At 40.4% G+C, this 23,764-nt stretch overlaps 1 protein-coding gene and 1 pseudogene across 1 annotated transcript in view; both read left to right on the top strand.

Moving 5' to 3' along the window:
* The window catches only part of eipr1 (EARP complex and GARP complex interacting protein 1), an 82,967-nt gene extending 63,574 nt beyond the window's left edge, over positions 1-19,393 (top strand). Inside the window, exons 7-9 of the mRNA XM_050062578.1 lie at positions 7,968-8,135; positions 12,973-13,140; positions 18,822-19,393. Of these exons, the coding sequence (XP_049918535.1) occupies positions 7,968-8,135; positions 12,973-13,140; positions 18,822-18,996 (511 nt within the window). The 3' untranslated portion in view covers positions 18,997-19,393. The remainder of the gene's footprint in view (positions 1-7,967; positions 8,136-12,972; positions 13,141-18,821) is intronic.
* Positions 19,394-23,587: 4,194 nt separating this feature from the next.
* LOC126401215 (uncharacterized) overlaps positions 23,588-23,764 on the top strand; it is a 4,144-nt pseudogene continuing 3,967 nt past the window's right edge.

Raw genomic sequence — 23,764 nt, 5'->3', positions numbered from 1 at the left:
ATGGCCACTAGAAGTTGCCATTGAACAAAAAACAAATATGGGTCATAATTTTTGCTTGTAAAAAGACTCTATCCAGGCACCCAGGAATTGTGCCAGACTTTGAAGCCAATTTTCGTAGTGGCCAAACAGTGGATTTACAACTTCCTGGTTCGTCATGTTATGCCCTGCAGCCCAAAAAGACCATTTCCCATTGACTAATGTAGTGAAAGAGACCTCTGTAAATCAGTGGATACATTTTCAGGGTATAATCTATTTGGTCTGATAACATTTGGAAAGTCTAGAAGAGACACAGGATTTAATTATTTTATTCCCATTCAAGTTAACGAAGCACCACACTGGAAGGAGCTGGCTGGTGGAAGTCTTTGGTGCACCCCTGCTCTATGAGCTGCACAGGGCAAGCAGTGCCCGATCATACGGGTAATTTTATATGTGGAAGTTGAACCATTTTGGCTTCATACACCACTGAGCATCTCTCATGAATGATTCGGGCCCTGCCACCAATGCTGAGTCCAGGTCTCTTTATACATCCATGGCTCTATCTGGTCTTATTTTGGACAGTCTGACAAATCCAGTGAAGAGCAGGACAGACTCGCTAACGTTAGCTTAAGCTCTGATAGTAGCATTCAAGACTGACTCCTATACAGTGGATGTGCTAGTTGTGAATGGGGCTTTTTTAAAATTGTAACCCCATAAGCTAATGCAGTAAATTAATTCTTGGCCTCTGAAGTTTTCTGCAGCTCAAACTTGAGCAGATAAATTTTCTGTTTAATCCGTTATTTACACTTTTGCTCTCTTTAAGGTTTTGGAAAGGCAAAAAAAAGACCACTCTTAAAACTCTTACATTAATAGCCCCATACACATCACTGTAATGTATGGAGAAACGTCATGTCTGTCAGACCTGCCGTGCATAGTTTCAGTTGCTAAGCTATGATTGGACAATAGCTGCTTGGTTTAGCGAATGGTCAATTCAAAATAATTATTAGATGATGATGTACGGCATTGAGATATAATGATATTTTATGCAGTATTATTGACAAGCACTGAATTTAGATATCTTTAATTACAGCTGAATGAAGTGTAGGAGGTGTAAAATTATTTTTTGGACATTTGCACTTAGTCATTTGAGAAATTAGTTTTTCTCTTGTCGACTTTTGTATGCACTTCATGCTAACCATCAAGATCCCCCCCTATCATTTAGGCTGCTTGATGTAATGATCCCTTACTTTTATGCATGGGCAGACTCTCCCCCTCTCTTCCCCCCTGTCTCCTCCTCTCCCTCCCTCTACCTGCCTCTCTTTCTCCCATCTTTCTTTCTTTGCCAGCTCCATCTCAAAGCCAGGCTTTAATTTTGATCAGCGATGAAATGATTGCTCTCCTCTTTCGATTTTTCTTTTCTCCCCCTCCCGCCCCACAGCAGTTGTCATAGAAACAGAGGTGTGTGTGTGTGTGTGTGTGTGTGTGTGTGTGTGTGTGTGTGTGTGTGTGTGTGTGTGTGTGTGTGTGTGTGTGNGTGCGTGTGTGTGTGTGTGTGATGGCCAAATGTGTGCTTGTCTGTCTACCTTTGTAGCTTCCCTCTTACACACCTATATCTTCCTCTGTATTTACACACACAACAGTATTTTAGGCAGTGTGTTTTCCCAGTTTTATGTTTTTATCTGTGTGCGCCTAACAGTGTGTGTAATAGGTCCCCTGTCCCCTCATCAACCCCCCATCACACACACTCACACACTCTCAGCCTAGCTGCCTGGATGACTTGAGATTGAGTGTGTTTGGTGGCTTAGGCCGGCCACAACTCTAATCCTCCGCACTCTTACAAACACAAACACACACTCGCGCACATACAAAAAGTCCCAGGTCTCTCCACTATTAGCCTGGGCAGAGGGAGTGTATGCGTGAGTATGTGTGTCCGTGTGTGTGCGTGCGTGGAGGGGATTGCTCAGAGACACCAGAGAGGGAGAGAGCGAAACTAACCCAATTTCCTGCTCCATTTCCTTTTCACGCGGCGGGCGCGTCCCATTCCACGGCGGGCCGGGTTGAACACCAGCCACCCTACAGCCCGGGGTCACGCCTTTTACCTCAGAGTCACACACAGGAGAGGGAGGGAGCACTGTAAATAAATCATGTGCTCAAGATTACACATGAAATTGCTATTTTGAGTGAAACTGAAGTTCACCAAAAGTCACAATTTGACCTACGTTCCTTAAAACCAAGTTCCATAAATGTAAAGAATGAATACATATTTCATAAATCTGTTAAAGGAGCTGTAGCTATACAACATTAGGACCATAAATATAGCATATATATATATACCACTATTTGCTATGTAAAGATAGATGAAGTGAATTAATGTTGTCCTGAGCAGAGAATGAATTCACACTACCTGTGTTTGTATTGTCATCTGAACTTTTCTGTTTGTTGTTGTGGTCGTTCATCTGTTAGTCAGGGCTTCTGTGGAGCCTTCATTAATCTAAAAATTAAAGCCATAAATTGCATTAAAATTTCTTACATCAAATATTCAAAAGTCTTTAAAATGCCAAGAGATGGGAATTTATTAATCTTTTTCTCTGATATTGCATTGTAAAATCTCAAAGTAATTGGTAAATAATTTACCAAAAGCCTCTTGAATTAATTTCAGACATATCAGGATAGTGGAACCAAAAACATGGGGAAGTGTAAATTTAATTTTAAAAAATGGCTATTTAACCAAGATATTGCTGCCTAGTTGAAATGATACAAGTTAACACATACAGGTGTTGATTTATTTTATGCAAAAAGTTTTCCAAACTTCAATTCCCCAAGTCATGTTTTATGTTAAAATAAACATTTGGGCAAAATTATTCTTAACTTAAAATAATTGAATTTTCATCTTAACTTTTGGTTATTGTAAAATTGGACTTAAATTTAATTCCAAGTGGCATCAAAAAAGTCTTAAAAAGTCCTAAATCTGTTAGCATTGTTAGCTGCTAGCAGCTGTTGAGAGCTGTGTGCAGGCAATCCCAGACTCTGAATTATAGATATCCTCTAAGTGTCGCATACAGCTCTTTTAATACGTAGAAGGCAACTGAATGTAAACTGTAAAGCTGAATATTAGTTGGTAAATATGGATGAAATCCTTTATCACAGTTTGCATAGATTTGTGTTGCAATATTGATACATATTTTGATATACTGTAGTAACATTTTTGGGCTATTAAATGAGAAGCAGTTTCAGCTGAGATGAGTCATCACTATGTTTGTGTTGTTAAACTAACAGAAGCACACTGGTAACTCACAACTGTAGAGGGATGTTTAAGAGTGGTTCTCATAAATGACACAGCCCTTAAATCATCTTTTGCTAAACACAGACATCGGCTTGAAATAATTACATCATTAAAACCTATTATTTACAGCTGATATGATACGCCCCAGCGAAGTTCGTCATTTTACCTGGCAGAAATGACTGTCAGTGACATCTGAAAATGAGCTTGCTAGCATTACCTGAATGTTTTGAATTTTGTTAATTTAAAATTATAGTGAGGAGAACTAGAAGCGTTGATAAAGCTTTGTTAGCTAGTGGTTTATAGATGCTATCAAAACCTACATTTTTATTTGTGTTTTAGTAAACCCATTTAATAAATGCTACCATAGCAAAAACACTAAAACTCTGGCTGTAGATATATTTATTTCAGCTTGCAGTGTATATTGTCATTTCACCCTGACCGTAATGTAGCTAACATGAACTTGCATTTGGAAACCCTGTCTGATGTAGTTCTTGAGCCTCTCAGCGAAAAATTCACACATATTTGAATGCTTTGAAAACTATACCTTGATGGAATCAGTCAGGCATTTATCAACAAAAAACGTGACTTTGAAACAATAATGCCATATTGAAATTACAGAACTTATCAAATGGCAATATTCCTGAGCTGTCAGAGCTACACCACCACCATGCTTGCTTGTTTCCAGCTTTGAACACAAGACGTGATCTAAGTGCATATACATTACATGCTAGTAGGTGAACAAGAATATCTTTGTTGTCATTGTGTAAGTACAATGAGATTCAGTTTGCAGCTTTCATATCAATTTTATAATGAATAAGGTACAAAAAAAAATTACAATAGAAAATACATTGGCAATAAAATTAGAACATTTTCGACAGCATCAGGCAATATTAAAACAATGCAAATAGCTCAGGTGTGTTAAAAACTAAAACAGTGCATACATAACACACAATGTAAAAACACAGGATGGTTATGTGGGTTAGTCCAGGTTAAACCGTGGACAAACATGTTCAGTGTGTGAACCAGATATCAATATATGTACACTCATTTGTGTAGAATAAGTCCTGTAGAACATGTATGTGCTCAATCTTCATGAAAAATGTGCATTCTCAGTGGAAGCTCTTACTTGTCTTTTGACATTCTCTGTCAAGCTCCATATGCCAACACCAACGGCACGGTCCAGTGGCAGTGACAGCACGTACAAGCACACACACACACACACACACACACACAGAGTCACACACAGTCCCTGAGTTGTCTTGACCTAATTGAAGCCCAGCGGTCTGCCTGAGGTCATTCTCTTATACCTCCTTTATTTTAATGAGATTTTTAATTAGCATGTTAATTGCCTAACGTGATCAGCGGGGTGACTAGCTAGCTGGCTAGCTGCTGTTGGCATCCAGCTGGGCCATAACACTGAGGCTTTCCACTCTGCTGAACAAAAACCGTGCGAAGCTGAGCTTTGCTAGGCTGGCCTGGAGAGGAAATGGTGTTGAAGAAAACAAGCACTGCTTTTCTGCGGTCTTATGTTACATTTATGGTGGAAGCAGAGCTCTAGATCTAATTAATTACTAGTTTATTCAAATGGGTTTCTATTCTCTGACACACAGTTGATTTGCCGCTTTCTTCTTTTATTTAGAAAACAGTATCAGGAGGCTACAAAGACAGCTTACTAATATTAGCAACAGAACCATTAATACAGTACCTATCGTTATTGTGTTGTGCTGCTTATGCAGAAATGTTTTTTTCATGACATGTTATGTTGTTTTATGTTGATAAGATATTTTGTCATACTGTTTAGACAAATCCAGGTTGAAGGCAGAGGTAAACAAGCCGCCATCACTGTGCTTGCATCTCATTGGAAAACCTATGGAATAACACTGTAATGTACTATGCAAAGAATTTCACTTTGAACTGCGTCTAGGACCTCCTGTATAATATGTTTAATTTTAAAAATCAAATGCTAATAAAAGAAAAGATTATAATTTAAAACACTAAAAACTTCAACAACATTAGGTTCATTTTAAATATCCTGCAAAGCAGTAACTGATTCGTGCCGTTAACCAACAACAATAAACTTGAGCTTTGGAAAAAAAAAAAAAAACCAACAGAAGGCAAAATTCAAAAGGTCCTACTACATGAAATAAATTTTCATTCATTCATTCATCTCCATTACATCCTTGTGTTTGAATTCTGAAAAGAATGTCATAAGTTGACAACGGACTGACCCGGGACTTACGAATGGAGTCTGCTTGTGTTGTACTGCTGATCTCTTGCTGTCTAGTAGGCTGGGCACTCTCTGCGTATGTTTCCTGGCCAAAATGTCACATTTACAATGTCAAGTGTCATCCATGATGTTTTTATTAAATATACTTTACATCTGATCAGTGCAAGAAATCATGGTCGGTTGAAAGTTTGTTGATTTCTAACCTTTAGGGATGCACGCAATTAGACGTTTAAACGATAAAACATCAGCCTGAGTTGCCGTCATGTTCACATTCATACTGCACAGTGCAAAGTTTCTCATACTTCAGCGGCATTTAAAATCTGACATGTTTGTTGAAGATTGTGATTAAGGGCTTCAAAGGGCTCTTGATGCACACAATATTTTTTGGGACAATGTTTCAAATACTTAACAATAAATTGTGCTAAATTTTGACTGTTTTCTGAGTGTTCTCCCTTTTTTAGACTAGTCGACTAGTCTTAATTAAAATTTTCGTTTAGTCGACAGGGATATTAGTTGCCAGGAACATCCCTAATAACCATGAGATAGCATGTAATGCTAGTTTACATTCACTGTGCAGGTTGGAGAAAAATGTATTGTTATGTATTGCTAGCTTGTCATAACCATTTTTTTATTGTTTTGAAAATGAATAAATTCTACATTCACACAAATCACCTACCTGTCATAGGGGGCGATTGCTGAACGTGATTAACTCAAATATCCAGACCATTCTCTCCAAAAAACGGGCTTTTGAGTCATCTGTGCAAGCATCTTATTATAACATATTAATGCTTATATACGCACCAACCTCTAGTGGCCGTAGTAATTACGACAGGCGCAAAGGAGGAAGGTAGGTGATGTAATATAAAGAGCGACGGAGTTTGCGTATGGAGGACTTCAGGGTGGATGGATGGGTCAAACAACAGGACTTTCACCCTGCAGATCACTGGTAATGTCCGATGTGAACCAAAAGTCAACCTTGACTGATGTCACATACTTAACTTACATCACCTATGGAACAAAAGATATGTAACAAACATACTTATATAAAGAAGTTCCGCATGATATCCAGAGTGTTAATATAGCAGCAAACAGCTATTTGCTATAGAAAGATATAGTGCAGTAATGGCATCTTGAGTAGAGAATGAAGTTATATTACCTCTGTGCGCGTTGTAATCCGAGCTTCGCTGTACGTTGTTATGGTAGCCAGTCCAGCTGAGATGGAATATTAGTGCATGTGAGTCTCTGTGTGTATCCCACTGGCTAGCTAATCACCACCGCTCTGCACTGCGCTCATATGGCAATTACTGTTGTTATAGGATGGTGTTGTCGCAGAAGCATAGTGGCCAACTTCTGGTTCCCCCTGGTTAACACCATGAGCTCTGTTAGCACTGTTAGTGCCCTCAGCTGCTAGCCACCAGCTCAGCCATCACCATGTTCAGAGCCATGTGCCGACAACCTCTGAACCATAAATGTGCTCTGAATATCTTAAACAGCTACTTTAACCCAAACCACTTTTTTTTTTCTAAACCTATTTAGTACATTTGGTGCCTAACTGCTTTCATTTCCTAACATTAACCATATGATTAAAACTGCGACCATTAGTACATGCACCTGTCGCTGGTATTCTTTAACAGTCATATGTGTCATTTTTGGAGTCATTGGCAAACAAGTATCCATACCATTCACTGTCAATTAAAATATGTTCATTCCCATAACCAGATTCATTCTCCTTTCAGCTCTGTTTTGGTCTGAAACCTCGACTTTACTTTGCTAAGTAAGAAGTTATAAAAGTAATTAGTTGATGATGAAATGATGATTGCCATAGCTGAATCTGGCTCTTGAAACTCTGACAATACATAGAGAAAAGTCATGGTTGGAAGGTCAGAGAAGGAAGCAAATAAAAGAGGAAGCGGTAGTGTTTTTTAAAGTATATATTTAAGGAGAGAAGATAAGGTGAGCCAGGGAAAGTGTATAGGAGATGAAAGGAGGTGGAGGTGGCCGAAAAGATGGAAAGTGACACAATGCACAGAGCGTCTCTCTTTCTCTGTCATGTCATTCTGTTAACTTCACTCTAGCAGGAACTCAAGGCTGTGCGGTTATGAGGCTTGCCTTTATAATTTACCACCGCCGGTGTCGGCTTCTTTATTGAGCCTGGCCTTCACTGACAGACACAGACACAGAGGAGGCTTTGATTTAGCCTGGGAACGTTCTCGCGTGTGTGGACCCTGTGAATCATTCTCTCTCTCCCATATCTCCTTTTGTTGTTCTGTCATATCCTCTTCTCTCTCTCCCTCTCTTTCTGTCTTTTCCTTTTTTTCCATACCTCTCCATTATTTCTCTCCCAGGCTGCTTCCTCTCGTTCTTATCCCTTTATACTAATTCTTTTCTATCTACCTCTCCTCTCATCTGTCTTCCCCTCCATGCCTCCTGTCTTCTCCCTTCTTTCTAATCACCTCTCTTGTCTCCTCTCTCCCTCTCCAGTCAGATCTACTGTATAGAGAACGCCCATGGCCAGCTGGTGCGTGACCTGGACTTCAACCCCAACCGGCAGTACTACCTGGCCAGCTGTGGAGACGACTGCAAGGTCAAGTTCTGGGACGTCCGCAATGTCCAGGAGCCTGTCAAGACCCTGGAGGAGCACTCACACTGGTGGGTGGATTGGTGGGGGGGTGTACAGGGAGGTTCAGGCAGGGGTGGGCAGTGGAGTGGGTACTGTCCTTGAACCAGAGGATCCGAGTTCAATTTCCTGTGTTAGCAAGCATCTGTCTTGCTCAAGTGTCCCTGAGTGTTACACTAAATCAGAACCTACTCTTATCTTTCCATGGTTGGGTGGCAAACAGACATTTTTTGTACGTGGATTAACCAAGTATGATGTTGTTGAACTAGGGGTGTAGTAAGAGTTTTTAAAGGCCAATGTCAGTGGGCCTTCTAAAAGCTGATACAGTATCAGCTGTTCGATATATATTCAATATAATTTGAATATTAGCTTCCGTAATTGAAGGTATTTTTCTTTGGGGTATAATGCAAGAAAGGATAATTGACATTGATTTAAAGGTCCTATGAAATAGTATTTTTATTAATGTGATGCATTTGCTGCATTAATGTTGGACATGATATAGTGACACACAGTCAGCTATGGACTAGCTGTTATGGGAGTGGCTGTTTGATTTGGTAGGATGACCAGAAAGGGCAGGATAAATGGCTCTACAGGTTGGACTTTTCAGTTACACCCACTAAAGTATCATGTACAGAGAGGAATAAAGTAGGGCTGGGCGGTATGACAAAATTTTCATTTCACATTTTTGTTTTAAATCATATCGGTTTCACAGTATTTGACGGTATTTTGCTCAGGTTCAGCGCACTTGACATGCTGCTGTGTTGTGCTATGGCCTATTGAAGTGCTGGAATTTGTTATTTACGTGACAACGCCTGAATGCAACACAGGCTCCTCTCCATTAGTGCCGTGCTCGGTTATAACTGTCTCAGACTCGGGTCGGCTTCGGTCAGGAAAATGCTGGTCAAGCCGCGCTCAGGTAGTTTCTAACGTGCTAAGATGAAAAAAAAAAAAAATCAGCAGCGGCAGTCATATTTCAGCAGTGGTGTCCCGCTGCTAGTTGCACATAAGGGAAACACTGTTCTTGTTGGTATGAGTTCTTCTGGGTCACCGTGTTCTTTTCAGCAACGTGTACAGTTGCTTCACTTTCAGGACTCTCTCTGGCAGCCATTCTAGCCTCTAAACTTTTCTCTGTGCTCTCACTCTAGCCGGCTCTAGCACGCCTGTGGTGTGCAGCAGTAAAATGGGTCCCCACTGAAACACTTTCCCACCGTGCACGTTCCGGACGTTGTTTGGGCTATACACTGGTATTGCGGTATATGAAAAATTCGTATCATAACGAAAATAAATACTGTTTTTCGGTACGAACCGGTATACCACACAGCCCTAGAATAAAGTAAGTGGACAGCGACACTGGTCACCTGGTGGTTCAAATCAAACTCTGGGCAAAGTTAAAGCAGTAAACTCTTAAGACTTTTTTACTTGATATCCTAAACAGTAAATTCATAATCTTGAAACTTATTAAGTTTAATTAAATTAAAGATTTGACAATACACAAGCTTAAAGGTATATTATGCAGGATTTCCAGTTTGTTAACACACTCGCCAGCAAAGTGAAAGTAAAAGCCAACCCCAGATTCACTCTCGTTTGGCCTTTCACCCCACTACATTTGTTTTTTTTCCTGTGCTGTGTCTCTTGGATGCCCGCTGCTTACAGTCTGGCACCTGGTCGCTACCTTTTTATAAAGTAACAACCTCACCTGAGCGCCGTGGGGCTCCACGCCTAACATGGTGAACCCAGAAAATAATAAAATCCAGGCCGAGGGCAACATCTATATACTGCCACACACTGAGAGTTGGTCATAACTGATGATTGAGACGGATTATTTCTATATGAATCTATAAATTGTTTTTTTGTTTTTGGAAAATCTGCGTAGTATACCTTTAAGCAAAAAGCAGATTTTGTTTTCAGATACAAAATCTGTCTTAAACAACCTGTAGTAACTGCACTGAGGGTTATTATAGCCCTTATCATGCCACTCCTAAAGGTCCATGTACTTGGGTCTTACGTTAACTATAAATTTAATGTCATAGGAAACCTTAGAAATATAATATTTACTATTGCCATAAAGTTTTTGTAGCAAATTAAACATAGTGCATGATATCTTCTTGAGCACTGCTCTTTAAATGCACTCAAAAATTGATGATTTTTATTGCTCTACTGCTCTATCTAACTTTTGGCTCTTCACCTCAGCATATACAGTGCAGTTTGCTGTTTGCTGTGCAACAAACCTTTCAACAACTTTCAATTTGGTCACAATTATGGGAACCCCATGCCTCATTTCGACACAGGAGAACTGGAACTACCAGCCGGTCATAATGATATTTTTTGCTGATAGTAAATGGACTGCATTGATATATCTCTTTTCTAGTCCTAACAGCCTCTCAAAACGCTTCACAATAGAAGCACTATTCATCCATTCACACACATGCATGCACACACTACAGTCATGCAAGGTGCCACCAGCTCATCAGATAAACATTCACACCCTTGTGAATGTTTATTTGATAAACATATCTGATGAACATTCATCTGATTCTGATAGACACAATTGATCACACTGCAAAGGTCAGGGATCAAACCTCTGATCTTTGGATAGGTAGACGACCACTCTACTTCCTGAGCCATAGCTGCCCCCTGATATACTCATAGTCGGAGATAACTGCCAGTTTAAACAAAATTCCATTCAGCTCCATTATGTTGAGCTGGAGACAGACATCTCAGAGATGGATATTTCAAAACCTGGGCAAAAAAATGTGAACTATGTGCATGGCTACATACCAGGGGTAAGAGATGAAATTGCAAATTGGATGTGCCAAGTGGGAATTGTGTTAGTAAAAGTCTCATTTGATGATAGGAGTGGAGGCGTTAAGTTTTAGGGATTTTCTTGTAAATGTAATGGGGAAATTTTCTGAAAGTTAAGAGACACTCCCCTTTTTTAAAGTGCCTGATAATGGTTAAATTCCACTGTTTCCCCACAGCTAACTGAACTGGAGTTGGGGACATTTAAAAAAATTTGACCAAAATAGGTGGAAAAAGTGATTTATCATTTCATTAAATTTTACAACTTGAATTTGTATTTCCAGTGTCTAATATAATTATACTGTATTTGTGTAATGGGGAAAAGCCTAGCCTTTTTCACAGCATTAGAGTGTAGTTCAGGCACATTCAGTAAAACTCACTAACAATAATGATAAACATGATGATAACTCCGTCGCTCCACTGTTGATTGGTTTCTGGTTTTATTAATGGCTTTATCTCCTAACTAATGAAATGCCCTAACCACTGCTGGTGCAATAAAAGGTAGTAACACACTAATTACTAATTAAATAGGCAGCTACTCGTTTTGTCAGTAAGGATTGAATCGCTGTGGGTCGAACGCAGCCCAGTCCTGCTCTAGCTTGTCTTCTGTGAGGCTTCAGGCACTGCTAAGAGCTGAACATAGTGTACTGCAGAAGTGTGTGTGTGTGTGTGTGTGTGTGTGTGTGTGTGTGTGTGTGTGTGCGCGTGCGTGCGCGTGCATGGGAGACACTTTCTCCCTCCTGTGTGAGCTGAATAGATGATCAGTGTGTCTGCGAGCCAAACTGGGCTACTGCTGCAGCACACCAATCCTTACCTGATAAAGGCAGACACACACACACAAGCATAGCATATGCACACACGAATGCCTTTGTGTACGTACGTGCACACACACAGGAGCGGGTGTTATCTCCAAAAGAAAGATAGACTTGGCAAACATATCCATAACTGTAGATAGCTGCAGATGGGATCTCTTCAGATAGCAGATAAGTGTGTGTGTGTGTGTGTGTGTGTGTGTGTGTGTGCCACCATCTAATCAGTGTTTTTGCAAGGGCTCTCTTTTTATCTCTATGTGTGGCTACATGCATTTATGTGTGTTCAAGCATTTCTATAATGCATATGCATATGTCTGTGTGTATTTGTCCTGTGTGTACACTTATCTTTAGTGTGACGCATAAATGTGTGGGTGTGTGGCTGTATGATTTCCTCTGTGTGTGTGTGTGTGTGTGTGTGTGTGTGTGTGTGTGTGTGTGTGTTTGTTGTGCGTACTCATTTTTTTCGGAGCGCAGCCAGGATATGGCCTCAGGGCTGCTGGGGGTATTAGGGACTATTTTTTAGCAGGGAAGCGGATTAGGGGAGCGCAGGGAACGGCGTGGCCGAGGCTGATTTCCTGTCAACAGCCTCCGTTATCCCTGAATCCCTCCCTGTGAGGGAACTGGGACCGCACTCTGAGCTGTGCCCCGGGCTCGCAGCGAGAAAGAGACATAGAAAAACACAAAGAGAAAAGGGGAGAGAGAGGATGAGGATGAAAAAGAGCAAGAGAGGGAGACAGTGTTGACAATCAGAGCAATAGAAAGAGAGGGACAAAAATGTTGAGAGGAAGGGAGGGAAGGTGAGGAAAAATTGAATTGAAAAAGTGGAAGTGAGCAACAAATAAAACCAGGATCAGGGAGTTTATGATAATGATCATCAACTCGTGAACTAAGCCCAAATATAGACTGAAAGGTACCAAATCCTCATTATTGGCATGCGAGTATACACCCAGAAAGGCATAATTCGCTGTGAATCCCACTGTGAGAACGCTGCATTTTCTGCATGATTTGTGTGGGCACAAGTGTGTGAAAGAGAGATAGAGACAGACAGTTTCTCTGCACGACTGTGTTTGTGTGTTTTCAGCATGTGTGGTCTTCCCGTACTAATATATATATATGTTTGAGTGCTTTTACACATGGAGCTTTGTTTGGGACAATGAAAGATGCATACATGGCTGCAGATTCTTTAATGCATCCATGCATGAAATGCTTTGTTATAAATGTTTAATGCATGTCTGGTAACGTGTCGTCATTTTCCCAGGGTGTGGAGCGTCCGCTACAACCACAGCCACGACCAGCTGGTGTTGACAGCCAGCAGTGACAGCCGCCTCATCCTCTCCAATATGGTGTCCATCTCCTCAGAGCCATTCGGACACTTGGTGGACGATGAGGAGCTCAGTGAGGGGGAGGACAACCACCAGGAGGACAAGTAAGAGCAACTGAGGCTAGTTAGAAATGGGAATGCTTCCATAAATCTAAATGTCGGTAATTACTGCTTCTTTTTTTTTTAAAGGATAGCCTTATTTAAATGGATAGTTCACCCCTAACCTTAAGAACACAAATTTTCCCTCTTACCTGTGGTATTTTAAATCAGTCTAGATTGTTTTGGTGTGAGTTGCCGAGTGCTGGAGATATCGGCTGCAGAGATGTCTGCCTTCTCTTGAATATAATAGAACTAGATGGCACTCGGCTGGTGGTGCTCAAAGTGCCAAAAAATATATACTTGAAAAACTCGACAACGTCTCTTTCCAGAAATCATGACCCAGTTACTCAAGATAATCCACACACCTTGTCGTGAGCAGTTTCATGTGGGAACTATTTCCTTTCTACTGACCTACACCCGCCAACCTGTCACCACACAGAGGGAAGCGTGCATCTACTCATGCAAATGACAGCACAAGATGTAAATATTAATGGCGTCCTTCTCGGCTGAGCTGTAACATTAGCTAGCTCAGTGGTGCTAGCAGTACCAAACTAAAATGCTTCCGTCAGTGCAGCGATACAGTTATATTCGAGAGAAGACAGACATCTTCAAGTCGATATTTGTAACACTCTACGACTCCCACCAAAACAACCTAGATTAATAAATAGCACTAAAGGTAAGAGGAAAAATATGCCTTTTTGATTTGGGTGTAAACTTTCCATTGAAGGTGGTAAAACGGTAGCTTTAAATAAAAACAACGGTTTATTACAGCTCAGATTTTATTTTTATTTTGTATCAGTGATGGTTTTCCTGGCTTGAAGACTGTAAACACAGATAAATAATTTGTATTTTGAGGTTTTACCTGTCCACAGTATCTCACTTGACTCAGAATGAACCTTGAGGAGGTCACAGGTAAGTGTCTTGGGTTTTGGTGCTTTGCTTCAGGAGAGTTTTCTCGTATTCACCAATACTGAATACACAAAAGGAAAATAAAGCGAAATTGAGCAGTGCATTATCAGCTCCAGTGCCGATTATTGATGTTTATAACCATGTATAAACCACCTATTTTTACACACTGACAGGGCTGTGATTTCATTCTTCTGACTGCACAACTCCGATTCATTTTCCAGATGATACTTTTTCTTGCTCTGAACATCTCCTTTGACTGTGTGATCTATAAATGACCTTAATCATCTTAAAAGTGTCTGACCAGTGTCACCCCTTCTTCAGTTTTCATTCTGTAATATAATGCAGATGTGAAATCAACACATCTTATCTGGTTTTTCTTTAATTATACCTCTCTTGCACGTTTCCGCACTGCTATAAGGAGTCTAATGAGACACGCGTCTGAGATACTAAAGCATACACAAAAACGTGCCATGTATTTTGAACTGCTCATCTGATATTAGTCCTCCGAAGATTAAAGCTGACTGCCTGAGCCCTCACTTTCACATACCGTGACACTCAGAATGATAAAAGTGGAGAGGTAAAACATTAAAAATATGTTACTGTCAAAACACTTCTGGTGTTTTCCTCTATAGCATTTAGGCTTGATTTAAAAATTGCAGGGATATCATCTGTAATGGTTACCATTCAGTGCTTTTCAAATCTGCCACTGTCCTCCATCCATTATGGTCCAGTTCCCCCTCTTATCCATGACTACCAGCTCTTACACTCAATGACTGACTCTCATCCACAATTATCAACTCTTCTTCCTAATCACCAGCACTCAGCTTTGGTTTTAACCCTTCCACTATACTTATTGACCCCTCTTGTATGTACTGTACGTGTCCACTCCACAGTACCTGGACACTACATACAGAACTCCTCCAGTGGTTGGGCTATTTTCCTACTTTATGTGGATGCTTTTAAAATTCAACAGATAATGACATTTGGAGATGATGATTATTTTCAAGATTACCATGCAGTTGAGGCTAGATTTTTGTGTTTTTAAAAGGAGCCTGTTTTTCTCAGTTTGGTCTGTTTGTCAGTATAACAAATTTACCATCATCACCAAGGTGGTTATAACGTAGAGATGGGTGAAAAATGAAAAGAAAAAAATAGTGTATAATGTTGTAGTAAGTATTCCAAAAGATAGTCCCTCATTTGGTGTTCTGATGATGGTTGCAGCAAACTTGCTCAAAATCTGCTATGGGTGTTAAACTGGGTTAAGTTCTGGTGACAGTGGAGTCCACATGATAATACGTGTTTTAGACTAGCTTCTAAGAAACTGGTTTAAAAGAATACTTCACCCCCCAAATGATCATCTCTGTATCAGTCACTTACCCCGTGTTATGTTGAATCGGGAAGGAAATTTTGTTTTTCTCTATGCCTCTGTGGTAGCCTTGGGCGGTATCTATTTTTTCATACCCGCTTTTCTGAAATTTAACCAGGGTTTACGGTATTATGACGATAATGTGTGACAGTATTCCCCTGCGCACTCTCTCTGCTGTTGGAGGCAGGTTTTTTTTTTTACAGTCCTCTAACATTATCCCCACCACTCACAGCAAGTTGCCATGTTTGTCAGCTCAGTGTCAGCACTATAAACTATCCTCAGCACAGCCTCTTCAGCATGAGGTTACCAGAAAGATGTATACATGTATGTGTATGTTTTATGGTATTAAAAATGAAACCGACGGGATTTCTAAACACCCTGGTATACCGTAATACCGTGATACCACCCAAGCCTGCTCCACAGTGAACCAAGAATTCAAAAACAGAGAAAATTCTTCATTAATGAAAGTCTTTGGGGGCCTGCATTTAGCAAAACCAAAACTATATCAAAACATCCTTTTACAAACTTTACTCATAACTATTCAAAAAACTTTGGCATAAACAGTCTCAGGCACAGACGAATAGTGGAATGCATGTTTTCAGTTGCAAGGTTTTGGCAAAAGTGCATGTGTTTGGGAAGTACTGGGGATATGATTGGATATATGAGACTTGGATTATGCTGCACAAGTTGTGTGAAAGTTTGTGAACAGATGTTTTGATATAGTTGTAGTGTTGTTAAACGTGGCCCCCTATGACTTCAATTCATCAAGAATTCTCTCTGTTATTGAATTCTTTGCTCACCGTGGAGACGTGCGAGAAAAACAAAGTTTTCTTCATGCATTCAACATAACATGGTGAGTAACTGATAAACAAATGGTCATATGGGGGGTGAAGTATTTCATTCATGATATCTGAAGACATGTCTGACTTTACTGTGTCAGATTACACTACAAAATTGCTTTGCCATATCTTAAGTCATATTTTTTAAAGCATATTTTTTTATCACATTAAAATAACTTCATTGCTACTTATGTGGATAGCTTCAGGTGCCAGTTTATTAGGTACACTTAACTAAAACTAATACAGTCTAATACAACCGTCCTGCATAATGCGTACCATTATACATTTTTGAATGGGTTATAATTCTACTTTATGGTCTTTTTAAGTGGTTTTAGTTTGTGGTCCTGTTGATTCATATTGTGTTGTGCAGATATATTCATTGACTCATCGTAAGCAGGCTGGCCAAAATATTAATAACAGGTCTCAGTAAATTGCAATACAGCACCTCTCTAAAACAGTTGAACAAAAACTGAGCATTATAACCTTCATCAAGGTACGATTTGTTGCAGGACTTGAATTAGACTGGATTAGTTTAAGCTGTACCTAATAAACAACTAAGTCATTATTTTCACTCTAAGGTTGCTACAGAATGTCACCTCTAATTGTAGCACACAGTACTTTCTCTTAGCAGGTCAACTGTCCAGTGACATTATCGCTGAAACCTTACAATCCTTTAGATAAACCGAGGCAAAGTCCAGCATCCTGTAGCATCAGTCAAGTGCTCTCACATATACGCTCTTGTTCTTTTCTTCCCCAATGAATCTATACGAGCAGAGCACTTAGAGTGTTTTTATTTTAGGCTGCAGCCCGGGGGGAGCAGCTACTGTCTGTGTGAAACAGTTAATGTGTAAAATAAATCCAAATATGTATGTCACTGTTTTCCCCCAGGACTACTTACAGCAGTGGGTTTGGGAGAAATTTGGGATGGCAATAATGCTAGATCATAATTTCAAAATTTTATTTATTGTCACATTGTTGTAGCAGTGGGAAAACTGTCTCAGCACCGAGGCGGTTGCTCTTTGTGTACTGAAGACAGGGAGAAATGGTGAATAAATAAAGTAAATATCCTCCAGTCCTCAGCAGGTACTGGTGTGTGTGGGCCATCCATAACACCAAGGAGATAAACAGATACAAACTGAGGTTGTGTGTGCTTGTGTGAAAGACTTTATATGACCACTAGTAGTGCTAACAGAGCTTTTACAGGAGGGTCTCTGTTTATTGTTTTTATCATTCATGTGCACACACACACACACACACACACACACACACACACATGCATGGAAGCACGCAGGTGACGATATACACACTCCCCACGCTAGTTCGAGCTATCAGCTGATTGGCAGCTGTTAGTTATAATGCACAAAGGAATGCAGCAATGCACCTTCAAAGGCAGTGAAAAATAAGTCTGCAAGCTCGCAAACATGACTGTAAACAATGATGGCTTCAAATCATTTTCAAAAATGGGCTTTGCAAGTATGTTACAAAGAAGGACATACATTCAGCCCATTTGTTTAGACCTCATGGATAACCTTGGTGAGTTTTGTTGAAATTTATATTGATTTTTTTTTCCTTGCAAAAAATGCAAAACATCAACCATTGTTCATTAAAAAAAAGTTTGCTTCCACAATTTGCAGTTTGAAAGTTTGCTTCAAGAACTTTTGACACATTTTCATATAATTCCTGAAACAGAAGGTGCATTGTAAGGTGGAGTTATCTCACTCACATTAACAGTCAGCTATTGATCCTTTTCTGGCCATCGGAGAGCATCTGTTGCCCTAGCTTTCGCAGTACATCCCACACCATTGGCACCTTGCCCTTGCCAGCTGTTTCTGCCAGTTCATCATGTTGAATCAGCATCAGAGATGGTGGAGCCCATCACTGATTGGCAGTTGTATTCAGTCTATGGGAAGAGAAATGTAAGTGAGGAAAGCAAAGAAATGACTAAAGTCAAGAGGGCATGAGATCAAAACAAACTTATTTTAGGTAAGATTATTTTTCTGCCATTAAAGTCTTCAGCAGAAACAGTTCCTTGATGTTTATATTATTGTTGGCTAGCACGCATTAAATATCATTTGTTCTTTCAACATCAAGTTGTGTTATTAATGTGTTAACTCGCTGACTAGCGTCTTGAATCCATCCTGTCTGGCTACCAGTTGAATGGTGAATACAGACTACCGCTGCCTGCTGGTGTGGAGAGTTACTTCCTCTCACAGAGGTGCAGAACGTACACAGGCGAGACACAGGCGACATAAGGCAACGTAACAGTCAGGTTTGGTTGCTGCTAGTTATTTGATATCAGTTTGGTGTGTCGGGGCCTTTAGCCAAGATTCCACTTTTTAACAACAACTATGATTTAACTGCACTGCATGCAGCTTTGACATTAAATGTGTATTTAACATTAGCTAACATTAGCTAGTTTAATATCTGTAGGTCCTCCGTACATTGGTGGTCAAGACGTTAGAAGACCTGCTTGAAGTCTGCAAGATGTGATGCATTCCTTTTTCAGTTTCCATAACTAGCTCATCTTTTTGTGTGTGTGTGTGTGTGTGTGTGTGTGTGTGTGTGTTATTCAGAGGTAAGGAGCCCCTGAAGGACAGCGTGGTGTCTACCTATGAAGAACATGAAGACAGCGTGTATGCGGCAGAGTGGTCATCGGCCGACCCCTGGCTCTTCGCCTCGCTCAGCTACGATGGACGCCTCGTCATCAACAGGGTTCCCCGCGCCCTCAAATACCGCATCCTGCTCTGAGAGGGTGGGGAGGGACAGGTGATCTGAATGTGTGTATGTGTGTACTGTGAGTGTGTGAGAGAAGCCATAACATGTCCTTTGCTACCAAAACCTGCAAGAAGACATTTCATTATATCGTGGCACAGTAAGTGTGCTGTGGAAGACAGTGCAAACTGCATGTGAAGGCTGCAATGGTAAAGATTGCGTGCGTGTGTGTGATATAAATTTTCTGTAGCTCATATGTTCGGAAAAACGGATAAATATTGACATGGTGTCGACTTGTGGTGTTGTGGTGTTGGCAGCAACGCCATATACGAAAAGAACACATACACAAGAAAAATCATTTTCTTCATAACATAAATCCAAAATGTGTACTTTGTCATGTCATTATTTGCATAAATATGTTATTTCCTGCTTATTTTTTTGTCTGAATCATTTGTTGTGTTTACTGGTGTTCAACTACCAATACCAGTTGTAAAATGCTGGCATCTAAAATCACAATATTTGAGTTAAAAAAGAAATTCAAAGAAAATTTATTTCAAATCAAATTGTTGCTGTCCAGGGTTGCAGGTTGTTTGGGTTGCCACTATTTCCATCATCCTTGAATGTGATGGTTCTTTCTTTATCGATTGATACTGTCATGAAGAGCAGAGCAGGCGGACCCCAGCGCAGGAGACTGCGGGAAATAGCAACTCAAAGAAATAACTTTTCATTTAAGATTCGTGCAGGCAGTGCAAAACTGATAATAACGTAACGAAACCAAGGATCCATCAAGGACTGAACTGGAAACCAGGACTTCAATACAAACTAATCTGACAAGGGAATGAGGTGCAGGTGGAGAGATGGGCGGAAGAAGCTCAGGTGAGAGGAATGAGGTGATTAGTCAGGAGAGCAGGCAGGGAGCTGATTGGCGGGGGGAAACTATGGGAGCAGCGACAGAATAACAAGGCTGATTCAGAGCAGGTGTGTCGATGGGCAAAGAAAGAAAGGCAGCACAGGAACACAGGAGGAAAAACACAGAAAACCAAAATCCTAGAAAAAAGAATCCTCTTAATCACTGAGATGGAGTAAAAGCTGTGTGAGTTCAGACCAGAGTGAAAATAGAGACAGACTAAGGAAGATCGACCACTCAAATGCTTATCACACCAAATGGTCTTTTAAAAATACAGTTCAGTCCAGTCTTCATCAAAAGTCTGAGGGCATTAGGAAACATTCAGGCTGTGACAGATACATCTTTAAAAAGAATATTCACCCTCCAGATGTGTACATCAAGTACTCACCCACTGTTGCATCAAATTTGTGGAAAGAAAAAGGGTTTTCTTGCAGACCTCCAGTGAGCGAAGAATCCAAAAATGGAGAAAATGTTTGGTTAATTGAAGTCACGGGACTTAACATTTAACAACATCAAAACTATATCAAAACATTTGTTTACAAACTGTCACACAACTCAAATAGTGCACAAGTTGTGTGAGAGTTTGTACACAGGTGTTTTGATAAAGTTTTGCTGCTGTTTAACACAGACTCCTATGACTTGTTCATGAAGAAGTTTCTAATTTTTTTGATTCTTAGTTCACGGCCGGCATATGAGAATAACAAAGTTTTTTTCATGAGTTCAACATAACATCAGGGGAGTAACTGATACACATTTTGGGGGTGAACTATTCCTTTAACCCTGTAGATTTACAGTTTGTTCACCAGATGAAATAGCAGCACTACCTACTGTGGATTAGCCTTCCCTTCACCATCTCAGTCTCTTTTCTACTCTTTATTTTTGTAATTTATCCAGGGAGTCACTTGAGAATTAAATGTCATCTGTGAGGGAGACCTGGCCAGTGTTGTGCATGTTCACACTTTACAAGAGCTAGTTAGCAAGTTCAGGTCACACAGCTTAACATTTACAGTCTCAAAATATTAGCTTTTTTACATTCATGTCTTGCGTGGTTTTTTTGGTTTGTTTGTTGTTTGTTTTTTCTAATACAATAAAATCTTGTGATCATCATTCTCCGATATTTTCCAACACTGGGCAGATGCTCCAACTTGATATGGTATTTCAAATTCGTTGCCTATGTGGCTGATGTTTGGATGTGTCTTAGCAGGCACAATCTGCATATAAATGGGTATGTTTTGTCGGCATGTATGGCACCATAAATCCTTGGGATCCATATAATGGGTGTCTGTAATTGTCACAAGAGTGAACGACTCAGGTTAATGTTCATGAGTTGCAAACTGATGTGTTCAGTTCACAAAAATATGAGCGCATTCAATGAACATGCTCTTTCTGCACCTTCATGCACAACACTGGACCTGACCAAGGTAGCACACCATTACAAGGGTACAAAATCATAAAGTGGAGCATGTCAAAATCAGACAGGGGCAGAAGATACATAAAACAAAATCCAGTTTAGGAGTAGCAACTGCACTCTGTGGTTACACAGTTTTTAATCAGTGCTTTGAACTCTTCCAGGGAGACACAATCATTAAGTTGTGGTGTTTTGAAGGTGGACTCAAGGTTAAATCATTAAGGTCTGAAGGCTGACTACACTGTCAACAAAGAATTGTTTCAACTGAGAGTATACTTGAGATTCTAAAAACTTGGCGAGGTAAGAAGTATGGATATAGGGGGTAATAGTTAAAGTCCGAAGGATCCCACCCTTCACTAAGAGGAGAACGAAGGCTGCTTTCCAGATTTTGGGGGACTGAAGTAGTCTGAAGGCTCTGGTTAAAAATATGAGCAATAGGCTCAGCAGTAAAATCAGCTGCAAGCTTTAAAAGAAGGACCCAGGTTGACGGGTCCAGACGACTTTTTTGGATCAATAGCTTTCAAAGCTTTACAGATCTCCACACAAGAAAGAGTTCAAAAACAAAGGGATCCTTAAGTGAGTCAGTGCACGATGAAGGTGTCACAGAACCGGAATTTCTTAAATTTAGAGCTTCAAGACCCTGTTGCATATGTATGAAAAACAGACCCAGCTGATATAAAATGCTCATTAAAGTGCCCAGCAATATCATCTTTGCTCTTTATTTCAGTTGAGTCAACTAAAATGCATTCAGGGAGGCCTGAAGTGGAAATAAAACATGACAATGATTTTATCTGTTTCCTGAATATCCTAGTCTGCATGTGCATTTATTTCTCAGAGCTCTAAGAGGCAGTCCAGTCAGCAGGAGGATTTAGCCTTGACCCAGGAGGTATTCCTTTCCCTGATCATCTTAACTGATCCTGCCACAAGTACTTCTTCAGGTTGTTTAAAAAAAGTTCGAACTGATAATTTGAGCCCCTTACACAGGCAATAGCACAGTGATCACTGACATCTTAACAGAATGCTGCAGTTGAGGTATACTTGTAGGGCACATTTCTTAGTATGAGATCTGGTAATGTAGATTTGCTAAGATCTTTTGGAGTGGGCCTTGTAGGAGCATTAACAAAGTGTGTGAGATTTAAAGAGTCATGCAGTTCTTCAATGCAGTCAGAGACGGTCCTCATTTAGATCGCCCATGAGAATGAATTCGGAGTCATTGAAATTGTTTAAGGCATCAGAAAGAGAGGAGATGGATCTTTTGTGGATGATGGTGGTCTGTAGCAGCCAACAAGAGGAAAGTGAGTATCCTTGGATGTATTCACTTTTAACAGTGAGCACTTCAAACTGTGCGGCCTTGGGTGCAGACATGGAGCTACAGCTACAGGATTTCACATAAACCGTAACTCCTCTACCTTTACCAGCTTGAGTGGATCTATGAACAATGTTAACATCAATTGCAATCTAACTGTCAGGTGTCCGTTTTTTTTTGTTAAGATTTTGTTTTATTTTTTTATGAAACATAAAACCATAATAACTATATCTATAAGAAGACCTCTAACATTAAAATTCATGAAGCCAAGACCCAATCTGGTTTTGACATCAGCAGGAGTGGGTATAATTTGCATGGAGCTAAGGTTTGGTTGCACATTCCTAGATAACAATAGTAGTAGCACAGCAACACATTTCAGTTTCCCAGTTTATGCAATGGTATCATAATCAGCATCTCAGGCAGTAAAGTGCGAGGAGGTCCTTTTGCAACATGAGAACGTGTTTGGGAGTTATAAAGCTTTTCCTGTTGTGCAGGGTGGATTCTTAAATGATGATTACAAGAGTGTCTGTTTGGAGAGTTTGTAAGACTTCGGAAGTGAGATGGCAAATGTTCACTCACCTGATTTCATCCAGAGAGTCCAAAGAGGCACTTATTATTAATAAATAAACCAACAGTTCCCTTTCAGTGAATTCATTCGGTACAACATATATAGTATGGGATATCACGCCCCCGCGTGGCCTGACTGAAGAAACCTCTATTCACGCCTTTAAGGCAGATGATCTGTGGTGACGCATGTGAGGCCCTGCCCGCACATATATACCTGCGTCGCCACAGTCATTCTTCAGTTCTTACGCTCTTCACCTCGCTAAGAACACCTCTACCGAGTGGGTTAGCTAGCTGCTGCTAGTTAGCTCTGTTCTACAGGCTACTGCCGACGCGAGATTAGCTTAACAGCCCCTGTTGGTGTTAGCCATCGGCTACCCGCGGAACGCTAATTTCGTGTGTATTTTCGAGTACTATTCATCGAAGGGTTTCGTGTCTCGGTATGAGCACCAAGCCTAAACAGGCGAAGAAGAAGTCTTCTGTTCGCCCCTGTCCTCAGGGGTGCAGCTTCTCTTTGCATGACAAGGACCAGCACGAAGCGTGTCCCGCCTGTCTGGGAGTCCTCCATGCTAGGAGGGCGTTGATTGAGCCCGGGTCTTGTGCGTCTTGTCGCCAGCTC

This window comes from Epinephelus moara, chromosome 14 (assembly GCF_006386435.1).
Source record: "Epinephelus moara isolate mb chromosome 14, YSFRI_EMoa_1.0, whole genome shotgun sequence".
NCBI lineage: Eukaryota > Metazoa > Chordata > Actinopteri > Perciformes > Serranidae > Epinephelus > Epinephelus moara.
Note: the sequence above shows the minus strand (reverse complement) of the source record. Positions and strands in the feature narration are given on the sequence as shown.